Genomic DNA, 26,599 nt, shown 5'->3' on the forward strand with positions numbered 1-26,599 from the left:
ACTGAGGTTCAGAGAGGATGGTCACTTGTCAAGGTCACACAGCAGGGAAGGGCTGAGCTGGATTCAGATCCTGGATCCAAACCCATCACGGCAGCCTTCCCACACACACCCCTAAACATCTCAAAAATCGAACCCACAAGGTGAGCGATGGAACACAGAGACAGTCGAGCAGGGCCTTAAGAGCGCAGGAATTAAGGTGGGACAAGTTGAAGTTCTGGCTCTGCCACTCTCATTGTATGACCTTGGGCAAGTTTGATGACCTCTACGAATGTCAAAGTCCTCAGCGGTAAAATGGAGCTGATGTTAGCATCTACTTTCTAGGCTGATTGTTGGCTGTGATAGGAGGTTGTGGGGTCAGGTCAGGCCGCCAGGACAAAGCGGCTGGGGGAGTGGTCTAGCTTGTGTCTGCAGATGGGGAGCCCCAGCAGAGCCTTAAAGGGATCTAGAGCCATAGTTCCACATGGGTAGCGGCTGAGGGCTTGGAAAGGATGGCCTGCGAGGGTGTACAGCTGGGGGGTGGGGGCAGGAGTGGGAGTGGCATCTGGGGAGGTTTCCTAGGTCATCAGAAATTTCGGCTTTTTCCTAAGGGCACTGAGGCACCTCGTAAGGCTGGGAAGCGGAGGATGAAGAAAGAAGACGGGTGTATGTAACCAAACTTCCGAGTCTTGCTCCCGACTAGGGCATCCGGGGCGCCTTCAGTTAACAGCTAGCAATACTGACCTCAAGGTTGAAACTTTATTCCGTTGGTTTGAGAAGCCACGCATTTTTCGGGGGGGGGGGGGTGGTAACTGCCCCGATTTGCTCAAGGTCACACGAGTAACTGGCAGTATGGCTAGCCTCCCGGCTCTGGTTCTGCGCCGGGCACGGTGCTGCCTGGCAGCCACACCCACCAACCCGAGGAGACGGTGGGGAAATCCCACCCTAAAACCCCCCGACCTTCTGCCGCCTCGGGACACGGTAACTCTGGGGCGGGGGGCCACGCCAGACCTTCCTCCCGGCCCCCCGCCCCGCGAGCCCCCTTCCTCCCCGCCCCCCCCCCCCCCAATGGCTCATTCTAAGAAGGGCGCTGTCTGGGGGCCCTTTGGTCACCTTGTCCTCCGCGCGCTCTACGGCGAAAGGGCCCTGCGCAAGCGCGCGGAGGGCGCCTTCGGGGCCCGCGCTTTACGACACTTGTGCAGCAGCGGCCGCGGCAAGTCGGCACTCCTTCGCGACGATTCGGCCGGGTGCCGCTGGCGGCCGTTGCCAGGGTGGGGGTCGCTTTGCGGCATGGCGATGGCGGAGGGCGAGCGGACTGAGTGTGCTGAGCCCCCCCGGGACGAGCCCCCGGCCGATGGCGCCCTGAAGCGGGCAGAGGAGCTCAAGACGCAAGCCAACGACTACTTCAAAGGTGCGCCCGCCCGGGAGGGGGCCGGGGTGGGGTGGAGAGCGGCCCAGGGCAAGGGGTGCCCGGCCCGCGCGGAACCATGGCAACGCGGAGCGGCAGCCTGGGCGCGGGGCAGGCACTACCAAGTGACCGCGCGTGGGGAGGCAGGATGGCGCGACCCGGGGGGCGACGGGGCGGGGGGGGGGGCTCTGACAGAAAGGGTGATAGCGAGAGGTGGCGTTCGGAGCGGGTGCTGCTAAATGGGGAGGCCGGAGAGGGCGCTACCAAGTGTGAGGCGGGAGGGGCCGGGAACGAGGGCACTTCCAAACGTGAGGTCCTTGAGAGGTGTTAGCTATGGTGAGCCCTATAGAGGGCGCCTTCAAGTAGTGACAGGGGGCTCGGGAGTGATGGTGCTACCAAGTGGGGAGGTCTAGGGTGGGTGGCACCAAGTGGGGCCTGGGGGGCACTGTCCCAATTGAGTAGGGAATTGTAAGGGCGGAGGGGGGGGATCGATCATTAGGTGGCAAGGCGAGGAGGTAGGAGATTTGGGGTTGCACGAGGAAAAGGGATGCGTGGGAGGCTCTGGGAGTAAAGGTGGGGGAAATCCCAAGAATAGTATGACATAGGATCTTGGGAAAGAGTAAGATGTGGGGGCACTCATTCATTCATTCATTCAGCATGTGTATTGAGCACCTGCTATGCGCTAAGGACTCTGCTGGGCTCTGGGGTTATAGCAGTGAATGAGCCACATGTGGCCCTGCCCTTTTATAGCTTGTAATTTAGCAGGAGAATCAGACATTGAGTAAAAACACCAGAAATAATAAAATACTTAGAAGTTGTGATGAGGGCTTTGAACCCCCCCCCCCCCCCCCGACAGGGTGTGAAGTGGAGATCGGGCTGGAGGCTACTGTGGTCAGGGAAGGCCTTAACTGAGGAGAAGGCATTTAAGTAGAGAAGAGTCGCGAAGGAGTGTTCCAGGTGGGCGCAGAGACATGTGCAAAGGCCCTGAGGTAGGAAATGAAAGACTGGCGTGGTTGAAACTTTAGCGGACCGGCAGGGAGACTGATACAAGATGAGTTTAGGACGGGGGCCAGCCCGGGTAGGGTTTCATAAGTCACTGCAAAGCTAGTTTGGATTTTACGCAGGTGTCCAAGAGGAGACATTGAGTAGATAGATGGTCCAGTCTGGAGCTCTGAGGAGAGGAATTCAGGCATGGTCAGCCAATGAGTGGAATAGAACACCCTCGGAATGGATGAGGTCCTGCAGGGAGAGAAGGGGCCGGAACCTTGAGGAATTCTAATGTGTAGAGAAGAGGAAGAAGCTGAGAAGTGGTCCGTGAAATGGAAGGAAAGTCAGGAAAGATGAGAGAAGAGAGTGCTTCTAGAAGGAGGGCGGCTGTGGCCCGGGTCACATGCTGCCAAGGCGAGCACCGAGCAGTGCCCGTGGGATTTGGCTCCACGGATGTTGGTGCTAGCTAGCCTTGACGGGAGCAGTTTCTGGGGACCAGTGGGGGTGGGCGTCAGCCTGGAGAATACCGAAGAGCAAACTGGGAAGTAAGGAAGGGACAGCAAATGTTGACAAGTGAAGTGTTTCATCCTTAGGGATGAGAGGAGAGGAGGGATCCAGAGCCTCCGCAGCCTTCAGTGGGAGCACAGAGGGATTCAGAGTGGGAACGTGGGTCAGGCTGCAGCACCGAGAAGGAGGTAGGAAGGACCCGTGAGAGATGAGGCTTGGAGGTGGAGCCTTGGCGGCTGGCTGGTGGGGGGGGGGGTGCGGATGTCATCCTGGGGGTGGTGAAGAGGCCTGGTGAGATCCCCCAGCTGCCTGGCTGACATTGGATGCGAGAGACGGAGACTAGGATGGCCGACAGGTGAGAGGCGGTGGTGGTGCTGACCAGAGACCGAAAACGACTCAAGAAATGCATCAGAGAGGAAAAGAGGGCAGCCGCCTGGAGAGAGGGAGGAGGGGACCCCCCCCCCCCACCGGGCGAGGAGAACAGGGTCGGGGAGGCCTATCCTGGCAAGGGGAGCGGAACCTGGCACCAGGGAAGTCAGTGGGGCTGGAGTGGAAGAGGCAGGAGAGGGGGCTGAGCTTTCTGCTGCGGCCTCTGGGGAGCCATGGATAGTCGTGAGGAGGGGAGGGACCAGGTCAGGTTTGTGCTTTAGCAAGACCCCTGCGGAGGGGCAGGACCGGAGGCTGGGAGACCTGGGAGACTTGGGAGGAGGCTGGGGCAGGAACCTGGGCCGGGCAGGATGGAGGCCAGGGCAGGGCGGGGCGGGGCCGTAGGGATGGTGGACGGATTTGAGAGATGTTCAGGAGGCTGGCCTGACAGAACACGGGGACTGGCCTGGCTTTGGGGGTTGGGGGGTCAGGAGAGGCGTCCAGGACAAGGCGCAGCCTCTAGCCGGGGGACAGCGAGGAAGGTGGGGCCATCCCTGAAATGGGGCTCTGGAAGAGGGGCAAATAGGAGGGTGGGTGATGAGGCAAGGTAGGACTTCTGGGAAGCCGTAAGTCACGGGGAGGGGCTCCTTGCCCTCCAGGCCCCGGGCCCTCGGAAGCCCGAGGGTTGGGCAGGCCGCCAGAGGTACTGGCACTGAGCTGGCTGAGAGGAGAAGGGCCCTCCTGGTCCAGACCCCTCACTGTCTGGCAGGCAGTGGCAGGCACCGAGCCCCAGCCTCCGGGGCTGTGGGAATAACAATAAAAAGAATAATTACCGCTCTCCTTAATTGAGCCCCTGTGGTGGCCAGGGACACGCTTCATCTTCCCCGGGGCGCTGGGAGGGAGGGAGGAGCGGCCCTGTTTGTTTCTTAGAGGAAGCTGAGGCTCAGAAGTGAAACCGCTTGCCCAAGGTCAGAGTGTGAGCCCGGATATCCCCCTTCCTCGCCACGTGCTTGGTGCCCCCGTTCAGAGTCCTTACCTGGAGCTTGCAGGCCGAAGAGGATAGCCCCTTGACTGGGCTCAGGCCCCTTCCGGAAGCCCTAGGGGGCAGAGCCTGGTCCCCGATGTTGCCCAGCTCTCTTCGCCTCTCTCTGGGCCTCATCGCCCCCCTCCTGTAAAACGGGAGGGCCTGTATTTAACCCCCAAAGACGCCTCTGGGTCTCTGGCTTTGTCGACATGGTTAAGAGCTCAGGCTGCCTGGATTCAAATCTTGTTTCTTCCTGTTTCGTGCTGTGTGACCCCTGGGCAAATGGCTTAACCTCTTTTTCCCCTGGTGTCCTCCTCCTCTAAAATCTGGAGGACTGGATGCACTCGTACTCGTAAAGCAGATAGAACAGGTTCAGGAACCGGTGTTGTTGGGCAAGTGCGTGAAGTGCAGCTCCTCCCGTTTCCTCTGCTTGGTTCTCCTCTTTGTTCACTCATTTTTTACTCACTTCTTTTGCAAGCATCTGCTGATCGCCTTCTCTGCTGTAGCCGCATTTCACGCGAGAGTTTATTTAGCCCTCAGAGCCACTAGACGAGGCAGGGCAGGGCCGATCGGGCTCTGAGACACCAGGCTCCCCACCCCAGGCCGAACGGGCCCCGTGAGTAACACCTCAGCCGTCAAGAGAGCTGGCCAGCTGGCCTCTGGAACACAGCCAGGAGGCTGAAGTAGTCCTCGAAGGCACTGGCATTCCAGGGAGGGTCCCTCAGACTTAGGCTGTCTAGATCTGCCCTTGCTTGTTTCTGGGAAGTCCTGGGCTTGCCCTCCGGGTCTCCCAGTCCTGGAGAGACACACCCATCACCTAACGGTGATGGGCAGGGCTGGGATAGGGGAGCCCAGGGGCTCGGCGGCCCAGAGGAGTGCCTCACCCAGCCTGAGAGTGGAGGAGGGCTTCCTGAAAGAGGGGACATCTGAGCCATTTGACACATTGCCAGATATTAGCCTGCAGGAGGGATCGTTCTATTGTTCTGGCCGTCTCCCCAGGACCTGACTTCTTTTCCTGCTGTCATTGTCTCTCTCTGTCTGTCTGTCTCTGTCTTCCTTCCTTCGCCCATTCATTCAAGAACTATTCATGGAGCCTGGAACCCTCTTCTTCCATCTTCTTCACCAGACTCACTGTCATCCTCTAGGTCTCTGCTCTGGCATCATCTTGGTCTGCCCCTGTGCTAAACACTCTGGGTCATCATTGTCTGGAGGGGTGTGTGTGTGTGTGTGTGTGTGTGTGTGTGTGTGTGTGTCCCATTGGACTGTGAGCCCTAGGAGGGCAGGGCAAAGGACTGCTGTGTCCTCAGACTGAGCAGGGGCTCAAAGAAGTAAGACAAATGGGTCCTGCCCTCACAGGGCTGAGGTTCAAATTGGGGATGTGGATTATAAGCAAAGAAAACAAAGGAAAGTCATGGTTCATCCAGTGGTGCTGGAACCACACTGGAGAAGAGTGAGGTGGGAGTGAGGGTAGGAATTCCCATTTTAGGCCAAGTGTTAGGAGAAGGACTCTGAAACTCCAGTCCAGAGGGGGTATGTAAGTTGCCCAAGACACCCAGCAGGTAAGAGGTGGGGCCGGGATTGGGCCCGGGCCACCTGCCGCTGTCTGCGTGCTCCTTGTGCTAGGTTTCCTCTCAGGGGTCCCCTGGTGTGAGGGTGAGGCTGGGAGCGTTTGGGGCTTGGCTTGGCTCGGAATTGCCACCTGCCACCTGCCTTGTGATCGTAAGCACGGGATCTCCCTCTCTGGGCCTCCGTACCCTCGTCTGGAAAATGGGGCTAATGCAGCTGTCCTCAGGGTTGTTGTGAGGGTTCAATGAAGGGACTCGTGTACCAAGAGCCCCGCACGGCAGCTGGCACATCATGGTCCCCCAAACCAGGCAAGCCTCTGAGCCTTGCTCTCCTGCCTGTCAGACGGGCATGTGGGAAGGGTCCAAGCCTGGCTCTGCAGATACAGACTGGGTGTCTGACCTTGAGCAAGGCTTCTGTGGCTCATCTCTAAAGTGAACACCGGATGGTGCTTATGCCGTGGAGATGTGAGGATTCCACGGGTGACAAGTAAAGCGCGGGGCACAGCCATAGCTCGTTGCAAACAAAATCAGCCTCTTCCCCTTGGTCAGGCACATCCTGTCACTCTACGCCTAGAACATCGATATCTACACCCTACCGTGGCTGTGGCCTTCGGGATCTGTCTTGCCAGCCTCCCTGCTCTCAGCCTCCTCCACCCCAGCCACACCAGCCTCTCAATGGTCCGAGGACACAGGCGTGCGCTGGCAGCACACCCCCTCACTTCCCACCCCGGGGCCTTTGCACCTCCTATTCCTTCTGTTGGGAATGCTTTTCCTCCTGTCCAGTTTGTTGCTTCCTTTGGGTCTCTGCCGGTGTGTCCCCTTCTCCTTGAGGCCTAAGTAGGTTCCTTCTCCTTTCCCACTTCCTATTCTCCTACTAGGCCCCTGCTTTGGGCTTGTTTACTTGTGTGAGTGTGGGGGCTGGCCAAGCAAAGGGCTCAGTGCTGGATTCACAACATCTCGGCTCTGGCACTCATTGATCTGTCCTCTCCGGGCCGTGGGACCAGAGGAGGACCCTCTGGAAGTCCTGCCTGGAAGAAGTATTGCCCCGGTTGGCGCCTTAAGGGGTGACGGCTGGGGGAGGTGGGGGGGTGGTTGTGTGGAAGTGACTTTGAGTCCTGGGGATTCGAACCTGAGAAGACCAAGCCCGTGCCGGGGTGGGACGGTTGGAACAGGGAGGAGGGGGGCGGGCCGAAACAGACGTTTCTGAGCTCAGCTGCGGACCTCGGTTTTCCCACCCGTGAGTGGGGGGAGCGGGCCAGGACCCGGCCTAGGGGCCGCTCCTGCCGGGTGGTGGTGGTCTTGCCTCAGGCCGGCTCCTCCGTCTCCTCAGCCAAGGACTACGAGAACGCCATCAAGTTCTACAGCCAGGCCATCGAGCTGAACCCCAGCAGCGCCATCTACTATGGGAACCGCAGCCTGGCCTACCTGCGCACCGAGTGCTACGGCTACGCGCTGGCCGACGCCACCCGGGCCGTCGAGATCGACAAGAAGTACATTAAGGGCTACTACCGCCGGGCCGCCAGCAACATGGCGCTGGGCAAGTTCCGGGCCGCCCTGCGTGACTACGAGACGGTGAGCCGGGCCTCGGGGTGCTTGGCAGGCGGCGGGAGGGTGTGAGGAGGCCGGGCCCGCGTTCACTCACCCCTCACTCGTCCAGCGGCTCGGCCTGGAGCACGCTTTGTGGGTTCCTATCCCAGCTCTGCTGTCACTTGCTTAGTGAAGTGACAAGTTACCTGGCTTCGCTGTGCCTTCTTTTTTTCTTTTTTTTTTTTTTTAATTGTTTTTGAATGTTTATTTTTGAGAGAAAGAGAGAGCACGAGCAGGGAAGGGGCGGAGAGAGAGGGAGGCACAGAATCCAAGGCAGGCTCCAAGCTCCGAGCCGTCGGCACGGAGCCCGCCTGACACGGGGCTCGAACTCAGGGACCGTGAGATCATGACCTGAGCCGAGGTTGGACGCTCAACCGACTGAGCCCCCCCAGGCGCCCCAAGTGCCTTCTTGTCCGCGTCACGAAATGGGGAGAACACTGAGACCTGCCTCTAAGGGTTGCTGTGAAGAATAAATGAGTTTCTGCTTTTCGTGCCTTTAGATCAGTGCCTGGCATGTAGTCCGTGCTCTGTACCCACGAGCTGTTGTGGTTATTGTCACTGTTGGTGAATGAGAGCCACGCAGCCCATATTCTGGTGGAGTTCTAGTCTGGAGGAGGGCAAAAGGCAAACCTGTGTCCTAGCTGAGGCCAACAGAGTCCTCGCAGGCGGGGTACACGGTCGGAAGAAGGCGAAACGGGGCGATGAGCTGTAGAGGGCAGCGGGTGGGGCATGTGTTGTGATGAGGTGACAGGGGAGAGGACCCAGTGCACCGCGGGAAGTCACTAGTTCACCCGCTCGTCAGCCACTCCCATCGCTACGATTGCTCTGATGGTAACGGCAGGCGCTGTGACGTCTGGGGGCCAGCGCTCACTCCAGGCGTGTCCCATGCCCTCCATGGGGACTGGCAGCCCAGGGCGGGGCAGGGACGGTGATGAACCCCACTGTGCAGATGGGGAGGCTGAGGCCCAGGGAGTTCAGCTACCTGCCCGACAGCGTGCAGCTGGCCAGTGGCAGAGCTGGGATTCGAACCCAGGCCCCCGTGTCTCCCTGGCTTCAGAGAGTGAGCCCCCTGAAAGGAAGGATTTTGCTTGTTCGGTTTATTGGGTCCGTGCTTGGCACCCTCAGGGGCTCAGTCGGAGCGTGCTGCATTATTATTTTGCCCTCACCCCCATACTACTTTATTTCGTTCACCATACGCTCTGAGCAGCCTCTGTTGGGTGCGGAGGGTGCCTGGGGGCTGAGAGCCACAGACTGCAGTTAGAGGGAGTGGGGCTGGCCGCCAGCCTGGGGTGGAGGGTGGATTTTAGGCCAAGTGAAGTCTTGAGCCAAGACGGGGCCAGGGGACACCTGTATTGGGGTGGGGGCAGGGCCATGGAAGAGGTGGTGGCTTAAAAAAATTTTTTTTAATGTTTAGTTTGAGGGAGACAGAGTGCGAGCAGAGGAGGGGCAGAGAGAGAGGGAGACACAGAATCCAAAGCAGACTCCAGGCTCTGAGGTGTCAGCACAGAGCCTGATGTGGGGCTCAAGCCCATGAACTGCGAGATCATGACCTGAGCTGAAGTCGGATGCTTAACCGACTGAGCCACCCAGGCGCCCCAGAGGCGGTAGTTTAGAGACTGGGGTCAGAATGGAGGAGGGAGTGGGGTGCCCCCTGGCAGGATGGTGTAGGGAGCCCCAGAACAGAGTCCTTACGAGCTTCGGGTCCCAAGCCGTTCCCCAGCCCAGCCTCCCCTTGTGGTCCCCTGGTGTCCTCATCTGGAGAATTGTGGCAAGAGGAGTGGCCACCTCCGGAGAGGCCATGGGGCTCTGGCAAAGTGGTGTGAGTAGAAGTCATTGGGGCGCAGGCTCCAGTAATGAGTAACCTGGGAGGGCACTCAGGGTTGGATGGGGGCAGGGTTTCTCTGCAGGGCTCGCGGTGCGGGGAGAGGCCTGGAAGAGCCGGGCAGGGTGGAGGGCTGATGAGCCTGCGCACAGGCCTGTGCCAGTCTTCACCGTGCCCAGAGGTGTAGGGAAGTCTTCCCCGGGGCGGGAAGGACCCCTCTCGTAGCTCTGGCCCAGGCAGGGGCCTAACCCCGCCTACTCTGTGAGGCTGAGATGGTCAGTTCTGGCCGTCTTGTAGAAATAACCACGTCGGAACTTCTGCCCAGGCCTTTTATGCCATGGAAGGCAGGTGAGGGGGATCCACAGCCTCTTGGGGACCAAACTGAGGTGGGGGCCACGCTCAGCATTTAAATCGTCACAGCCTGTTTCCCTGTGGTGGCTTCACCAGCAGCCGTGGGAGTCCCCGCACGAGCCTGTGATCCTTGTGGGCCCTCCATGTGCCTGCAGGCTGTCCGCCTCTCCACGCTGCCACATCTCATCGGGCTCTGTGGGCCACGGGCAGAGGGGCCAGCCCGGGGCAGTTTGCCCTCCCGTCTCTACCTCCTGCCCTCCTCCCTTCCAGAGCTGTCTGGGGACATGCTTGCTGGAGCCTCAGGCCCGCTCTCAGATCCTGGCATCCTCGGAGGCGGAGCCAAGATGTGACCTTGGTTGAATAACAAGCCTGAGGCTCTGCCTCTCTGTGGCCTGGCCCTTTCCTTTCTCAGCCTCAGTTTCCTCATCCACACGCTCACTGTGGGCCCAGCTCTGTGTGAGCTCTTTACATGCGTGAATTCAGTCCATTGTGCAGGCAGGAAACTGAGGTCTAGAGGGGGAAACCCCTCCCGGATCTCCTGGCCGAATTGGGCCCTGAACCTAGAGTTCCTGCCTGTAGCTGTGAGTGAGCTGTGAAGTCAGTTTAATGGTTTGAGACCAGCACCTCTGTCTTTCATCAAATAGAGTAGAGAAGAAAACAACGGTTCATTCGGAGGAAGTGGGTATACGTATTTGTGAAAAGCTCGTTTTCACTTATGTAAACACAGGCGTGTGATATAAAATATGTATTCCTTACCGTGAGTCATAGGCAAAAGCCTCAAGGTCACTAATGTAGGAGTTGGTACTGGCAGCACGGTTGGGACACCCCAGCTGTAAGCCGTGTGGCCCGGAGTGCTTTGGCTCTCTGCCCTCGGTGTCCTCATCTGTAGAAGGGCCCACCTCAGGGCCTTCTCGGGATGATTCAGGGAGATTTGTACTTTTGCAGCGGGACCTGCCCACACTACACACTTGATGGCATTTCTCATGGGGGTGTCGGGGCGGGGGGAGCCCGTGGCCCACAGGAAGGGCTGTTTGCGGGTACCAGGACCTTGTTAGGGGCCCCGGGCAGGGTGGGGGGGGCCCACGTGTGTCTCCCTCTGCTGGTGGGCCCTTCCAGGGCCCCTCAGTAGGAACAGTCTCCCCTTTCCACCCCCTCATCTCAGGTTAGTACTCTCAGAGGGACCCTTGCTCCCGGATTCCCTGTCCCATTTTTGGGTCCTCTTGTCGAAAGACTGCCCTTCCCCCTCACCCCACCATCTTCTTTCCTGTCTGTGGTTGGCACTCAGATGGTCGTGTGGGCCCTGGCTGGATCTGGGGGACTCCCGCAGTCCCCACCCCGCTTCGTGGATTTTGGGGGTTTGGTTCACAGTGCGGCTCGCCCTCGGGTTTCTTCTCACAGCATAGCCCAGCGCAGTCAGTCAGAAATGCGTCTTGCCTTGCAAGCCCGTGCAGGCGCCCGCACACCTAAGGTGTGGCTGTCCCCACGGTTGGGGGAGCAGTCAGCTAAGGCCTGGCACGGTGCTCGCCGTGGGCGGGGCGCGATTGGGACCTGCCTGCCCTCGTAACGGAGTCGTCACGCCGACCCTGTGCGTGGGGACTGTTCTCCCCGACCTACAGATGAGGAAACCGAGGCCCAGAGTGTAGTTTGCTCCCTGAGATCCCGCAGCCAGGAAGTGACGGTCTCGTACCAGAGTCAAGCCCCTGGCCCCTGGAGGCACGCAGCGGGCAGAAGCGTCTTGGCCTGGCATCCTCCTGTGGCTCAGCCCCACTCCGGCGGGCCCTCTTCTCTTCTGCTTTATTATGAATAAAAGGGACACTGAGTAAGACCTCAGTTAACTCACTAGAGGGTGTCGCCCTGTAGGGTGAAAACCCTTGTGTCCTGCTTACGGCTGTCACTGTGCAGTGCCTGGCCTAGGAACCTGGCTCTCCTCCAGCTCTCCGTGTGCCTCAGATGGGCACGGCCCCTCTCTGGGGCACAGCTCGTCATCTATGCAGGGTAGGTCATCCAAATGACCCGCCACGCGTAGTCACGTGGGTCCCCTGAGGTCAGGAACGCTCAGCCTGGGCCCGGCTCTTGCTGCTGGACGACAGTCCCTCACCCTCAGTGCCAAACTCGGGCCGTCCTGAAAAGGCCACCGTTGTAGTTAAGTTCGGGCAACTCATCTGGTGGCAAAATCTGACCTGAACTGACGAGAGGTCATTGATGGTCTTGGTGCCTCCATGTCGGGTGACCGGAGGCTTTGCTGCAGTGGTGGGAATACGTGTGACTACTCAGTGCCCCTCGGATCTGCTCGGGGCGTCACGTAACATAGCTGTTCCTGGTTACCCGACACGTGCGAACCTGTGTTACTGTGCCACTAGCTCGAGCACTATGGGTCTTGCCTGTGAACAAGCCCAGCTGAAGGTGGCACTTTCTAGAAACAGCTGTTTTTTTTTTTTGTTTGTTTTAAGCTGATTTATTTTTGAGAGAGAGAGAGAAACAGAGCGTGAGGTGGGGAGGGGCAGAGAGAGAGGGATCCGAAAGATCCCAGAATCCGAAGCAGGCTCCAGGCTCCGAGCAGAACCCGACGCGGGGCTTGAACTCAAAGAACCGCGAGTTCATGACCTGAGCCGAGGTCGATGCTCAACCAACTGAGCCACCCAGGCGCCCCTAGAAACAGCTTTTGGAGAGCGTCGTAGCTTCACGTGCAGTGGTAAGGAGGAATAGAGATCCCGTTCTCCCGGTTTCCCCCGCAGCACCTCTGGCGTGACCACACAGACACCACAGTCAGGATATGGACCCCGACACGGTCCACATATCACTTTTTACAGAAGAGTCTAGTGTTGACTTCTGAACCACCAGGCCCCTCCAATCGGGAGCAAATGACCCCCCCGCGGGAGCAGGGAGGCCACTTCCGCTTTCCCAGCCCCATAGTGAGTCCTATAGCAGCGGCCACCGGGCCTGGAATGAGCACTCTGGCCGACGGAGCTCTCTGCAGGGGTGCTGGCACCCTGCCCTTGTCCTAGAGGCTGAGGCGGGGCTCAGGATGGGGAGGGCCTGCCTTCAGCCCCTGGAGGCCTGGCCCTGTACGTCCCTGGAGGGCATGCGAGGTGCTGTGGGGACGAGTGGCCGAGTGGCAGTGGGCAGGGTGGGAGCACCCACCGTGCTGGTGGAAGTCAGGATCCTAGGCAGGGAGAAGACGGAACTCTGGCTTCTTGGACCTCAGATTCCCCATCCATCAAATGGGGCTTGTGGTAACACCCAACAGAGCTGCTCTGCAGGTAAAGGGAGCAAGTTCGCTGTGCTCCGGCACATAGTAGGTGCTCAGGAAATGAGCCGTGTGTTGTTACTGCTGCTGCTCCTCTTTTTCCAGCCTTGTTGGTATTTGTCCCCATCCTCCAGCCATCCTGCGAGTTCTGTGAGAACAGGGGACCGGCCAGGGGAAATGCTGAGTGCTTCATCATTTCCTTTCGGGGGGGGGGGGGGGATTCATTCCCTCCTGGGACGCAGCCTCAGCCTCGCGGGGCCACCTTCCAGTGGGGAGAGAGCCATCTCCAGCCGTGCTTAGGGCTGGGGCAGGTGAGCCAGGGGCTTGTGGGAGTCCAGAGGGGTGTCTGACCCAAGCTGGGGGGGTGTGGGGTGCTCCTCGAGGAGGGGACAGCGGAGCCGACAGCTGGAGGAGAGGAACCAGGAAGGGGTTGGAGACGGACGTGAGGTGTTCTGGGCCAGGGGGCAGCCTGTGCCAGGTGACAGGGAGCTGGCACATTGGACACTTGTGAGTTCGGTCTGGCCGGGTGGTGCCGGGCAAACAGAAAGCAGGGGTGGGCAGGCCCTTGTGTGCCAGGCCAATAACTTAAGCCAGGCCTGGACTTAACCCCAGGGTGTGGACTCAAACCCTGTCCCCACTGGGAAGGACTCCAGGGGGTGCTGCCTCCCTCCCGGGCCTCGCGCCACACCTACACCCCAGGTGGAGCGGCCTGGCAGGATACCCGGGCGTGAGCCTGCCCAGTCAGGGAGGAAGCTGTCGCCTGCCACGGCCCGGCTTCCTGCCGTCCACCGGGTCTGCGCACCCGTTCCCGGGGTGGATGAGCCACGGTGACCCGCAGGGGTTAGCAAGGGCCTTTGCACAGGCTTCTGGTTCACTCTGCCAGGCTTTCCCCGGGGGTGGCGTCCCCACGCTTGAGGGCCTGCTTTGACACTTCTCTTCACGCCCCCAGCACAGGAGCCGCAGGGACCTAGCTCCTCGGGTGGCCAGCAGAATGGGCAGGCCCGGCGGGGTCCACTCAGAGCAATCACAGTTACAGATAACTAAACTGAGTCCTGGACGGGTGACGTCCTTGCCAAAGGTCACACGGTGACGAAGTGGCAGAGCCGGGATTCGGATCCAGCCCTGTCTGCTGCTGAACTTGGGAAGATCCGAGTTTGTAGAAAGCAGGATAGAAGGTGGAGGGAGGGGTGGGGACAGGCTCCTTTTATCGAGAACTTACTGTACCCCAGAGTCATGTGCCCGGGGCTTTATTGTGTATGATCCCATTTCGAGCACAGCGGCCCAGGAAAGGGGCCGTGACTAGAAGCCGACGCCCGTGTGGACTTTACTCCTGATGGCGCGCTGCACACGCTTCGTGCGTGTCCGCTCCTGTGACCCTCACAGCCACCCTCTGACGGGGCCGCTGTCAGAACTTCCCTCCCGTAGAGAGGGAGGGACTCGCCGCCCGGCGTTCCTCCACCGAGGGTTGGCGGGGCCGGGATTGGAAGCAGGCGGCCTGGCTCTGTGGCCCGTGGTCTTGACCGCCCTTCGGAGGAGACTGAGGGGACGCCGCTGTGTGCTGAGCCCCGTCTTCATTACTTGTCCTTCCAGCTGCCCTGCCAGGTGGGGCGTATCCCGTCCCCCCTTTCATAGATGAGAGAAAACTGAGGCTCAGGGAGTCCAGGTTCCCCAGCAAGTCCTTGGTTCTTCTGCTGGGTCTGGGCTGTTCATTGCCACGGTAGACCCAGCCCCCCCTTTCCTCTTAATCCCCTCCCCACTCGGTATTGACTGGAACGTCAGTAAAGTGGGCCTCGGCCGGTGTGGCTCCCACGAGGAACCTAAAGCTGAACACGTGCTCCTCAGATGGGACACTTTTAACGACAGAGCTAAGATTTTTTTTTTTTTAATGTTTATTTATTTATTTTGAGAGAGAGAGAGAGAGAGATTGGGGGAGGGGCAGCGAGCGAGGGAGAGAATCCTAAGCAGGCTCCACATTGTCAGCACAGAGCCCGACGTGGGGCTCGAACCCATGAACTGTGAGATCATGACTTGAGCCGACACCAAGAGTCGGACGCTCAACCTACAGCGGAGGCCGGGTGGTCTGGCTTCCGTGTTCGTGGAGCCCGGGGCCGGGCAGCCGCGGCGTTCCCCCGTCCTGTCTGCTCCTCTGCGCCAGGCGGGCTGTGCCTGGGCGTTGATGCCTCTTTTCTCCCTCCCCCCCTTCCTCCCCCGGCCCTCCCAGGTGGTGAAGGTGAAGCCCCACGACAGGGACGCCAAGATGAAGTACCAGGAGTGCAACAAGATTGTGAAGCAGAAAGCCTTCGAGCGGGCCATCGCCGGCGACGAGCACAAGCGCTCCGTTGTGGACTCGCTGGACATCGAGAGCATGAGTGAGTCAGGCCTGGGTGCCTAGAACATTCCACGTTCTTGCAAGCTCTCTCCGGGCCCTGTGCGCGCTGGGGGATGCGGGCAGGGGCGGCCGCGGTCTGTTGCTCCTGCATTCCTGGGAGCTCCACAGTCCAGCGCTGGGGCTTGGGTTCCCGCGGTTCAGGCGAGGTGGACGAGCCCCTCGTCCCACCATCAGGGCCTAGCTCCCTAGCGACATCTGTACCGCCCGCCCCGCCCTCACGGCCCCCCTCCCTCCCTCCCCACCCCCCCGCCCCCGCCGGATTTGTGTAGGTCCTCTAGGCGCTCAGATGATTCAGTCCTTCGTTCCACAGATAATTATCGAGCGCCTGCTATGTGCCAAGCGCTGTTCCAGGCACCGGGGGTACAGCTGTGAATAAAATACTCTCAGCCCTCGCGGAGCTGATGCCCTGGTGGGGAGAGAGGGGACTAGACGGTGTCAAGTGCTGTAAAACCACGCAGGCAGCGGGGAGAGGGGGTGCTGGAAGAGGGGGCACACTGCACAGAGAGGCCAGGCACGGCCAGCCTGAGCAGAAGCACCTGGCCGGGGAGAGGAACCTTCACCCTCCGTCGTCCTCTCACCCTGTCTGCCCCGTGCCTCCTCTCGGCCTCACGGTGGCCGTGGCCACTGAGTCTTGTCCCCCACCTCCCCCATTCACCCCAGCCATTGAGGATGAGTACAGCGGGCCCAAGCTTGAGGATGGCAAGGTGACGGTCACCTTCATGAAGGAGCTCATGCAGTGGTACAAGGACCAGAAGAAACTGCACCGGAAATGCGCCTACCAGGTAAGGCCCCATCAGGTGCTGCACACACCTGTGAGCCCAGGATAGCATCGCGGCGCTGGCAGGGCCCAGACTCGGCCACAGAGGGCGGCTCGAGGGGGAGGGTGGTCACGGCAGCCGACGCTGCTGAGCACCGTGCGGATGCGGTCCTTATTCCCGACGCTGCGTTCTCACGGCGAGCATTGCCATTTAGTTACTTTTATTAATAGTTTTCCTCTCCCTGCCCCATATGTTCACGCATGTCGTCTCTTCCACTAGATCCTGTACACATTTGTCATAGTTATTTTAAAGTCTCTGGTAATTGTACCATCTGGGTCATCTCTGGGTCTGCTTCTGTGGTCTGTTCCTCACGTGTCTCATCAGTTTTTGTTGGATGCCAGACATCTTGCGCAAAAGAACAGTAGAGACTGAGCTAAATAAGGAGTTTCTATGGAAGATGGAGGCCCTTTCTTGCATCGGGCTGCTGGCGTGAGGGGCTGTGTCCGTCTGATCTGCCGTCTCGGGCATTTTGCTGGAGTTAGCCCACCACGGGCTTGCGGTGTTTTCAGACTGGAGTCGGGACTCTCCCTTTAGCCCTGGCAAAATCCCAGGGATGTCTTGACGTTGTGACGTCTCCAGCTTCTGGAACTGTGGGAGAGCTCTCTGATTTTCAGCCTCGCGGCCAGATTTTTGGTGTGCCGGGGGAGTTCTGTGCTCTCCCGTTCCGCCCCCACTTTTGTGCTGCCTTGCACCCCGCCTTCCGCGACGGCCGTGTGAGCAAGCTGGCAGGTGAGGGGAGAGGCGTTCAGAGGCGGGGGCCTCTCCGGTCTGTCCGCTGTCACCAACATACCGCCGGCTTCCCTCACTCTGGGCCTCGGCGCCCCTTGGCCTCTTGCCCTCCTGCCGCGCTGCCGGGATAGAAGCCCCAGGGAAGGTTGCTGTCTGCCGTTGACTGATTTAGATCTGAGCGCACGCTCGGCTCTCAGATGGTTTTCGTAAGATTGGATTTTGTGGGTTCGGGGCCTGTTGTCATTAGCGCAAGAATGACCGTAGTTTACAGCTTTCTCCATTCTGACCAGAAGTGGACGCCTTCTACTTTGTTTAACATTTGGGGGTCTTCCCCCTACCTCTTACCTGTGAAAACTGTCAAACCTGCAGAAAAATCAAAAGAACAGTATAGTTAATATTCTTGCCCCCTTCACCAAATTGCACCAATTAACATTTTGACACGTTTACTTTCTCTCTCTACATATGTGTGTGTATGCACACACACTTCTTTTTCTTTCCTTCTCTTTTCTTGGTTTTCTTTTCTTTTCATGAGCCAGAAGTAAGTTGCATCATAACCTGTATCTCCTAAAACCAGGATATTCTGTGTGACCACAGTTCAGGTGTCTCACCTTAGAAATTTAGCGTTGATAAAATAATACCGACCAATGCAGACAGTCCACAGGCCATCCACAAAACCTGGAAACACTGACAAATCTATATGACAAGGTCAAGGTCATCTTTAATCTTCACGTAGCAAAAATTAGTATTATCTACATTTCCAGACAAATACTTGAACTCTTTAGCTTACCCAGGTTTCCCCAAATTAGCTGTTTTGTGGTTTTGGTTTTTTTGTGGGATTTTTTGTTTGTTGTTTTAAAGTTTTGTTGTTTTTTTTAAGTAATCTCTGTACCCAATATGGGGCTCAAACTAAACCCCAAGATCAAGAATCACATGCCCCGCTGACTGAGCCAGCCAAGCGCCCCTGTGTTGTTGGATTTTTTAAAGTCCAGAATCCATTGACGGATCAAATACTGCATTTTTATCTCCTTTCATCTAGAACAGTCTCCTGCCCTTTTGGGGAGACTCTTTCACAACACATTTTAGACATGTCCAGGCCAGTTGTTTTATGAAATGTGCCACATCTGGATTCATCTGTGTTTCTTCATGATGCTGATTATCTTAAGAGGAACCCAGAATCTCTGTTTCCGTGTAAAATAACGTTGATGTTTAGGGGCGCCTGGGTGGCTCAGTTGGTTACACGTCTGACTTCAGCTCTGGTCATGATCTCACAGTGCATGAGTTCGAGCCCCAAGATGGTCTCCGTGCTAACAGTGTGGAACCTGCTTGGGATTCTCTTTCTCTCCCTCCCTGTCTGCCCCTCCCTCACGTATGTCCTCACTCTCAAATAAGCTTTAAAAAAAATAATAATCGTAATGTTTCAATTTTTTTAATGTTTTGGGGCACCTGGGTGGCTCAGTCGGTTGAGCGTCCGACTTCAGCTCAGGTCATGATCTCGCGGTCCGTGGGTTAGAGCCCTGTGTCAGGCTCTGTACTGACAGTTCAGAGCCTGGAGCCTGCTTCAGATTCTGTGTCTCCCTCTCTCTCTGCCCCTTCCCCACTCACACTATGTGTCCCTCTCTTTCTCAAGAATAAATAAACATTAAAACAAATGTTAAATTTTGTAATGTTTTTATTTATTCTTGAGAGAGAGAGAGAGAGAGAGAGAATAGGGGAGGGGCAGGGAAAGAGGGAGACACAGAATCCGAAGCAGGCTCTAGGCTCCGAGCTGTCAGCACAGAGCCTGACGCGGGGCTCAAACCCACGAACCGCGAGATTATGACCTGAGCCGAAGTCGGTCGCTTAACCGACTGAGCCACCCAGGCGCCCCAGTAATTCTAACGTTTAAATGCTGTGGCTCCTGCCAGCGCTCACTTGTCTGGCCTCTGCTGCCCGTTCCTCGCCTGCCTCTCCCTCACCCTCCTCTCGGCAGTGTCTCTTGGTCAGCCCAGGCTCTCCGGGGCCCGGGCGGACAGCAGGCCCTCCCCCAGGCCCCACTCACAGCCCACCCTGCCTTCCAGATTCTGGTACAGGTCAAAGAGGTCCTCTCCAAGCTGAGCACACTCGTGGAGACCACGCTTAAAGAGGTGCGTGCCGTGGGGCGGTGTGTGGACGGGCTGGGGGTGGGGGGCTCCCTGGCTGGGGAGGGGCTGTGGAGCTCAGAAACTCACAGGCCCACCTGGCTTGGTCTGCCTTCCCTCTCCCCCTACTCTGTGTCTCTCCCCTGGATGTCCCTCTCTCCTCCTGGTCTCTGTCCCACCCTTTTCATTTCTGTGTCCCCTGCCTGTGTCTGTTGCATGGTTCTTCTCGGTCTGCCGTGACCTCTTGCCCCTCCCCTCACCCCTGCCCCCTCCCCACGTCTCTCTCTGGGCCCCTCCCTCTCCGGTGGCCTCTTTTCTTCCAGACAGAGAAGATTACGGTGTGCGGGGACACCCACGGCCAGTTCTATGACCTCCTCAATATATTTGAGCTCAACGGTTTACCCTCGGAGACCAACCCCTATGTATCCTTCCTCAGAAGAGCAGGCCCTCCCTGTCCCTCCACCTGGATTTGGGGGAGGCCCTGCAGCCAGAGAGCACAGTGGGAACCCGCGAAGGGAGAAGCCTGAACAGTCGCTCAGGCACGGGGATGTGGGTGGAGTGGCCGGCCAGCGTCAGAGTGGCCAGGGCAGGTCCCCCTGCGCTGTGTGCCCGGGGCATGTGGCTCAGTCCCTCTGGGCCCCAGCCTCTCTTCATCTTGAAATGGGGCTGCTACAAGATCAGGCACGTAACGGCCCCAGGCACTGCCACTCCCCAGCTGCGTGACCATAGCAGTGACGTCACCTCTTGGTGCGTCAGATTCCTCATTTGCAAAATAGGGATAATGGGGTCTGACTCACTGGGTTGTTGAGACGGGTAAATGGGTTCATCTGTGTGAAGAGCTGCGTGGCCCACAGTCAGAGCTGTGTAAGTGATTGCTGATGTGATGACCGTTGCTTGATGAATGGCCACCAGGCCTGTGAATATCGGGTGGGACGGTCCATGTTCCGTTGCCCCTATGGCAGACTGACCACCTCATGTCACCCTCCACCGTCCACTTCCCTGAGAAACGGATGAGGTTGGGGATGTCAGGACCATCCCGCTGAGGCTCCAAGAGGCTGGGCGGCTGGGCCAGAGCCAACAGCAAGGAAGAAGACCACAGCCCAGATTCCCCTAGCCCCGCTGACATCCCCACTCCTAGGGTGGCACCGGCAGGAGCCGTGGGACATGGGGAGGCTGGGGAAGGAGCAGTGCCCCCCACTCCCTGTTTTCCTTAGCAGAGCAGATATTTAATGGCGACTTTGTGGACCGCGGCTCCTTCTCCGTAGAAGTGATCCTCACCCTTTTTGGCTTTAAGCTCCTGTACCCAGATCACTTTCACTTGCTTCGAGGTGAGCTTGGGTGGCAGGAAGGTTTGGGGTCAGTGTGGCCTGATGCAAGATGAGCTCACCAGGGAACAACGGCCACTGGGGGGCGGGGGGCGTGGGTGGGCAGGGGCACATGTCCATTAAGAGGTGGAGAATTGGTCTGGGTTGAGGGCTCCATTGAGACGTGGGGAATGGGGCCAGGCTGGGGGCTGCATTGAGAGGTGGGGAATTGGGCTGGGTTGGGGGCTCCCGGGGGCCTGAGCGTCAGCACTCGGCACATGGTAGGTGCTCGGTGACTGTCTGCTGTGGGCTTCCCTGCGGGAGGTGAGAAGAGCGAACCCCAGCAAAAGAGTTGATGACGCCAGACTCGGCAGACACGGGGGCCCGGGCAGCTTCCTTGTCTGCCCCGAGCCCTGGGAGTCCCGGGAGGGCAGAACGAGGTTGTGTGCGGGAAGTTAGAGGCACAGCGAGGGGCGGGCCCACGGCAGGCATCTTGGAGGGGCCTGTTTTTTGTTCCGACCTGCCCCCTTCCAGCCTGGAAGGCACGCAGGTTCTCCAGAAAGGAGCCCAGGGCCCAGGGGGCAAGGGACATACCCATGGTCACTCCAGGCTGGGCCAGGCCTAGGCCTTGTGGCCACCTGCCCAGTGTGTGCCTCTCAGAGAAGGGGCTAAGAACAGTGTCTCCACCTCACTGGGTTTCTGGTGTGTGCGTGTGTGTTGTTGGCCTCAGGCCCCTGGACCCGGGCCTGGGGGTGCCCGTGCAGGGGGTGCTGACCACTTCGCTCTGCTCCTGGCCAGGCAACCATGAGACGGACAACATGAACCAGATCTATGGCTTCGAGGGCGAAGTGAAGGCCAAATACACAGCCCAGATGTACGAACTCTTCAGCGAGGTGTTCGAGTGGCTCCCGCTGGCCCAGTGTATCAATGGCAAAGTGCTGGTGAGGGCGGCAGGCGGGACCCCTCGGGCCCCTTCCCGCGCCCGCGCCCACGAGGGCCGCCCTGAAGCGAGCTGGAGGGTTGGGGTGTGGCCGGTGCCTCCGCTCACACAGCTGTCCCCGCACTACACCCCAGATCATGCACGGGGGCTTGTTCAGTGAAGATGGCGTCACCCTGGACGACATCAGGAAGATTGAGCGGAACCGGCAGCCCCCGGATTCAGGTGAGGGTGGTGGGCCGGGTGACAGCCCCTTCCCTCCCGGGGCCATGGCACCTCCTGCGTGGGCTTCCTGCCCTTGGCGAGGATGGCAGGGCTGAGCCTCTGCGTCCTCGCCTGTGACTCGGGTTGGCGCATTTCCCCACGGGGCTGTGCCTGCAAGGGAGTGTTCTCACACACCACGTGGGGCGCGCTCTGGTCACTTGTTTGTGAGTTCTGGAGAGTGACCTACCGGGGTTCCCGTGCTAGTGAGGACAGGTGGCCAAGTACTCACACAGACACACACACGCACGACTGTGGGAAGTGTTGCACAGGGCATGGGGAGGGTGGGGTGCTGGGGGTCTGGATGGCCTCTCTAGGGAGTCACACCAAGGACTGACTGGGAAGGAGGCACCCGCCACACAGAATTGCCCCGGGCAAGCACAGAGGGGCTTGAGGCAGGTGTGAGCTTCGCACACGGGAGGAACAGCTGGCAGGGCAGTGGTTTTGGGGTGAGTGGGGATGTACTTAAAGGGGGTTGATGAGGCCCTGCAGAGCCTCAGAGGCCTGGGGGAGGAGCTTGGGCTTTGTTCCTAGGGCAGCGGGAGCCCCAGAAGGCTTTGAACAGCAGAGAGGGGTGTGATCCGAATAGCACTGTTAAAGGGTCCTCCCCCTGCGGGGCCGTAATACATTGGCTGGATCTGGCGGGGCAGTCACGGGGCTCAGAACCCCATTTCACTTGCCCCTGCCCGGCCTCCAGCCCAACTATGCTGATGTCCCCTCTCCTTCCCCCACCCAGGTCCCATGTGCGACCTGCTCTGGTCAGACCCACAGCCGCAGGTCAGTGTTCCCCAGGCTGGGCCAGCGGGTGCAGGCTGTGGGCAGAGGGGGTGGGGCGGGCGGCACCCTGAGCCCCCTGTCTCCCCAGAACGGACGCTCGGTCAGCAAGCGGGGCGTGAGCTGCCAGTTTGGCCCCGACGTCACCAAGGCCTTCCTGGAGGACAACCACCTGGACTACATCATCCGCAGCCACGAGGTCAAGGCCGAGGGCTACGAGGTGGCACATGGCGGCCGCTGCGTCACCGTCTTTTCCGCCCCCAACTACTGGTGGGTCCCGCCTCCGACCCATCCGGGCCTCCCTTCCCCACCCGCTGTTGCTTGTGTTGCTGGTTTTTCCTTTAACTTTTTGCGGTAGAAAGTTTCAGAGACACACGAGAGCAGGTAAAATCGTACAAGGAACACCCACGTCCTCGTCACCCGGGTTCAGCAGTTGCCAACCCGGGCCGGCCTCCGGCCACCCCCACCCTGGGCATCACCGCTTCCGTGCTCCGACACCCCCTGGTGCCCCTGAACCTTTTTGTGCAACCGGAATTCCACTGTCACTCTGTCAAGTGTCAGATGGGATCACCTGAACGCAGAGTCCCGTTTCCTCGTGTCTCTCAAAAATGGCTCTTGTTGGTTTGATTTCTTCCGAGTAACGGGACACATTCTTGGTCTTTCGGTTCCCTGTCCCTCCTCCCCTGTCACTTGTAGGCTTTTGGTTGAAGAAACCAGGCCCCTTGTCCCCCAGAGTTGCCTGTGCTCTGGACCAGGCCGCCTACACCCTGCGGGTGCCGGTCACCATGTTCCTCTATCCTCTGTTTCTTGGTGGTTAGAGCCAGGGTGTGCTTGGGTCAGAGTCCAGGCTTTGGCAAGCGTCCTGCCTCCGTGGGGGCACATGTGCCCCCCACCTGTCCCCTGCTTCCCCTTCCGCCTCTGCTCCCCTCCTACCTGAACCTCCTGGGCCCCCCTCCTTTCCCCTGGATTCCTGCCTTTACCAGTTGGCCTCTCTCACTTCTGTGTCTGGAGCTGTCTGTGTCCATGCCTCTCTCTCTCTGCTCTCAACGTCTCTGACTCCGCTTCTGTCAGTGTCTCTGATGGGCTCTGTCCATCTGTGTCTCCCTCTTCACTGGGACTTTCTGCCATCCAGCCTCCTTGGGTCACTTCCCTCCAGGCCCCTCCCCAGCCCTTCCTTGTGTTTCCCCCCTGCTCCCCACCCCTGACCAGCTGCTCTGCCCCTGTCCCCACAGTGACCAGATGGGGAATAAAGCCTCCTATATCCACCTCCGGGGCTCTGACCTGCGGCCCCAGTTCCACCAGTTCACAGCAGTGGTGAGTCACCCCCTCTGTCCCCTGCTGTCCCTGGCCTGGGGAGCACAAGGCTGAGGCCCAGTCAAGGACAGAGTGCAGTGCTCAGCAGCTCTTGGGGGGAGGGCTGGTCTCTGCATCTGGTGTTCAGACAACCCCCCTGAAGCTGCCCTGTTTCTGTCTCCCTTGCCGTGTGTGCTCTCGTGTCCCAGCCTCATCCCGACGTCAAGCCCATGGCCTACGCCAGCACGCTGCTGCAGTTAGGGATGATGTGATGTGAGGCCCGCATCCCAGGGCCTGCTCCCCATCTGACCCCAGGCCCAGCCCAGGGCAACGTTGGACCCCCTTTTACTTTGTAAAGTTTGTATTTATTCCCCTTTAGGTTTGCAGAGGGGGTGGGGGGCCGGCCAGAGGGTCCGCTCCCTGGAGAAAGAGAAAGGAGGTGGAGAGGCCAGGGTTGGGGCACGTCCGGGCATTGCGGAGGGAGGCCGCGGCGGGTGGGGTAGGCGGGGCCCAGAGGCGTCCCCGCCTCCCTCGTTTGCATGGCCCCTCCCCCCTGAAGCAATAGGGCCCCGCCATAGGAAGACCCCCCCCCCCAGAAGGAGGGTCATCAGGGAGGCCTCGCCTGCGTCTCCCCCTCCTGGCGGCCCCGAGACGGGGCTAGGCTGGGGTTCACCCCCTTCCCCAGCTATTTTATGTCTGTAATTAAATATGTTAAAATAAAGTCATTATTGTAAGTCAGCTTGTCTCAGATGGTGGAGCTGCTGGGATTGGGATGACCACATCATCCAGAGGGGTGGTGGGGGGGTTCGAAGCTCCACCCCCCTCATCTCCCACCTCCTTGGGGTGCCCTGGGGTGCCCTGGGGCTGGGGGCCTGACCAGCCCAGCTGCCCTAGTGTCTGCCCTCACGGTGGGCTCTTGAGGGAGCGACTTGCCACCCTTGCCGCCTGGGAGGGAGAGCCCCGGGCAGCGGCACAGGGTGCGCTCCGGGGAACAGCGCCGGCTGGGCCGGCGAGGCCCGGCGGGAGCAGAAGCTGGAGGAGACTCGTTCTTTCCGCCTCCCCCGCCTTCCCCCCCCACCGACGATCCTGTCAGTGAGTGTGTGCTGGGTCTGCAGCCTGCCTTCTGTCGCGCACAGCCCGCCAGGGCAGACCCCACCCTGGTTCCTGCAGCACCCGATGGAGCCGACTCCCCCACCAAGGAAGACCAGAGGTACCGTCTACCGCTCTGCTTTCCTTCTCCATCAAAGATTAATATCGAATCTTACCCCAGCTGCTCTGCCTGGCTCTGGGCCTATGGAGAGAGGCCTGTTTTCAAGTTTGAACTCCTCTGGACCCACCTTTTTCCAGGGAGATGTAGACCTGGGGTATTGTCTACGGGCAGGTGACAACAGTAGGAGGGTTGAGTCCTGTGAGCACTTTGACCCCCTGGGTTGCCTCCCCCAGGGCAGAGATGAGCAAATGGCATTGCTAATTCCACAGTGACATCTGGGAAGGCCCCGCGGTAGGGTCCTCTCTCTGAAGGAAGTCAGCATCGTGGCATATGAATGCCCTTCCTGGGGGCCGAGCACTGGAGGTTAGAATATCTCGGGGAAGGTAGGCGTGAATCCCCGTTTGCCGACCCCAGGGGTGTCCCATGGGCGGTGTTGTGGGAGGCCTGCAGGCCTGCGGGGGGGGATCCCGCCTGCTGAGAAGCTGCCCTCTGCAGGCGCGCTGGGGCTTTGGGTCGCTGAGAGCTGCAGTCAGGAGTCCCCAGGCCGCCCCTCACGTTCAATACTGTGCTAGAAGAACTCACAGGACTCAGAAAAGTTATCATGGTTCCAGTTTATTACAGCCCAGATTAAAATCCGCAAAGACAAGAGGCGCACGGAGCCCACAGGTGTCCTCCACGTGGTAGAGTCACCCAGCACAGAAGTTCGCTCAAGCCTTGGCGTCTAGGGGCTTTATTGGGGTTGGTCGTGTTCACTGCCTTGCCCCCATGACTGACCCTAGTCTCGGGAGACACAAGCTGATGTCCCGTGTCCCAGGGTCCCCAAACACAAATCACACGTAAGTATAGGCCACCTCGAGTGGCCCAAAACCCTGGGTAAACAAAGACCCTCATCAGGGAGGACATTCCCAGGGCTTCAAGATCCCCTCCCGGGAGCTGGGCAAGGGCCAAACCTTTCTTCGGGCAAGGTGAGTCCTCCATTGCACAGCTGTGCAACAAACAACTTACTGGCCTTAGACGCCCATGTGTTTGCCTCGGTCCTGTGGGTTGACGGGGCTGGGCTGTGTGGTTCTCCACTTGAAGTCTTAGGCATTTGCGGTCAGGTGACATCTGGGGCTGCCATCACCCGAAGATCAGCCTAGCTGCACGTCCCAGGTGGCTTATTCCAAGGCCTGGCCGCCGGTGTAGGCTGCCGGCTGGGGGCTGTCACTGGGCCATCCACACACGGCCTCCACGTGGCTTGGGCTTCTCGCGGCATGGTGGCCGGGTCCCACGGGGCCGCGCGCACCCCACGGGTCCAGGTGGGAGCCCACACGTCTTCGTGAGCCGGTCTCGGAAGCCGCCCTGCGTCGCTGCCGCCGCATTCTGCCTGTCGTCAAGCCCCTAAGGCCAACCCAGATTCAAGGGGGCAGGGAAATAGAAATGAGTGCATTTGTTTATGCAAATGCCTGATTATTCAAAGTAGGTTTTCTTGGTTGAGCTCAAGATGCCAGAATTAACTTTAAGCCCAGAGATGCAGTTTTCCTGTGGAAAGAGGCCCATAGCTAGCTCTTTCATGTGTCTGCTTCCTGGCTTTATATGTTAAGGATGGCTCGGTTCTAGATTGTGCATTACTGACATTCCTCATGAAATCCTGCATGGTTTCTTTCCTTTTTTCCCTTTTTTTTCACCTTTTACTTGGAAACGAACTTAAGCTCAACAAAAAGTTGCAAGAGAAGTGCAAACACGCCTGTATACCCTTGACCTAGATTCAGCTACGCACAATTGGGTGCCGTGGGCTTGACACTATGTGTGTGTGTTGTGTGCACGCGCACCGCTTTGTCCCTGAGCTACTTGGGAGAAAGTTGCATAGCGCACATACGTCATGGGCCTTTACCCTGTGGTTCCGTGTGATTCTCCTACGAATAAGGGTTTTCTCAATGGGGCCAGG

At 59.1% G+C, this 26,599-nt stretch overlaps 1 protein-coding gene across 1 annotated transcript; it reads left to right on the forward strand.

The window, feature by feature from the left end:
* The first annotated feature begins 1,039 nt into the window (after positions 1-1,039).
* On the forward strand, positions 1,040-24,200 carry PPP5C (protein phosphatase 5 catalytic subunit). Its single transcript, XM_027037862.2, has 13 exons — positions 1,040-1,387; positions 7,164-7,405; positions 15,062-15,209; positions 15,890-16,011; positions 18,834-18,899; positions 19,217-19,315; positions 20,116-20,221; positions 20,996-21,138; positions 21,272-21,359; positions 22,132-22,172; positions 22,261-22,439; positions 23,402-23,483; positions 23,672-24,200. Exons 1-13 carry the CDS (start codon positions 1,045-1,047, stop codon positions 23,732-23,734), a joined length of 1,722 nt encoding a protein of 573 aa, XP_026893663.2. The 5' UTR covers positions 1,040-1,044; the 3' UTR covers positions 23,735-24,200.
* Positions 24,201-26,599: the final 2,399 nt, after the last annotated feature.

This window comes from Acinonyx jubatus, chromosome E2 (genome assembly GCF_027475565.1).
Source record: "Acinonyx jubatus isolate Ajub_Pintada_27869175 chromosome E2, VMU_Ajub_asm_v1.0, whole genome shotgun sequence".
Lineage (NCBI taxonomy): Eukaryota > Metazoa > Chordata > Mammalia > Carnivora > Felidae > Acinonyx > Acinonyx jubatus.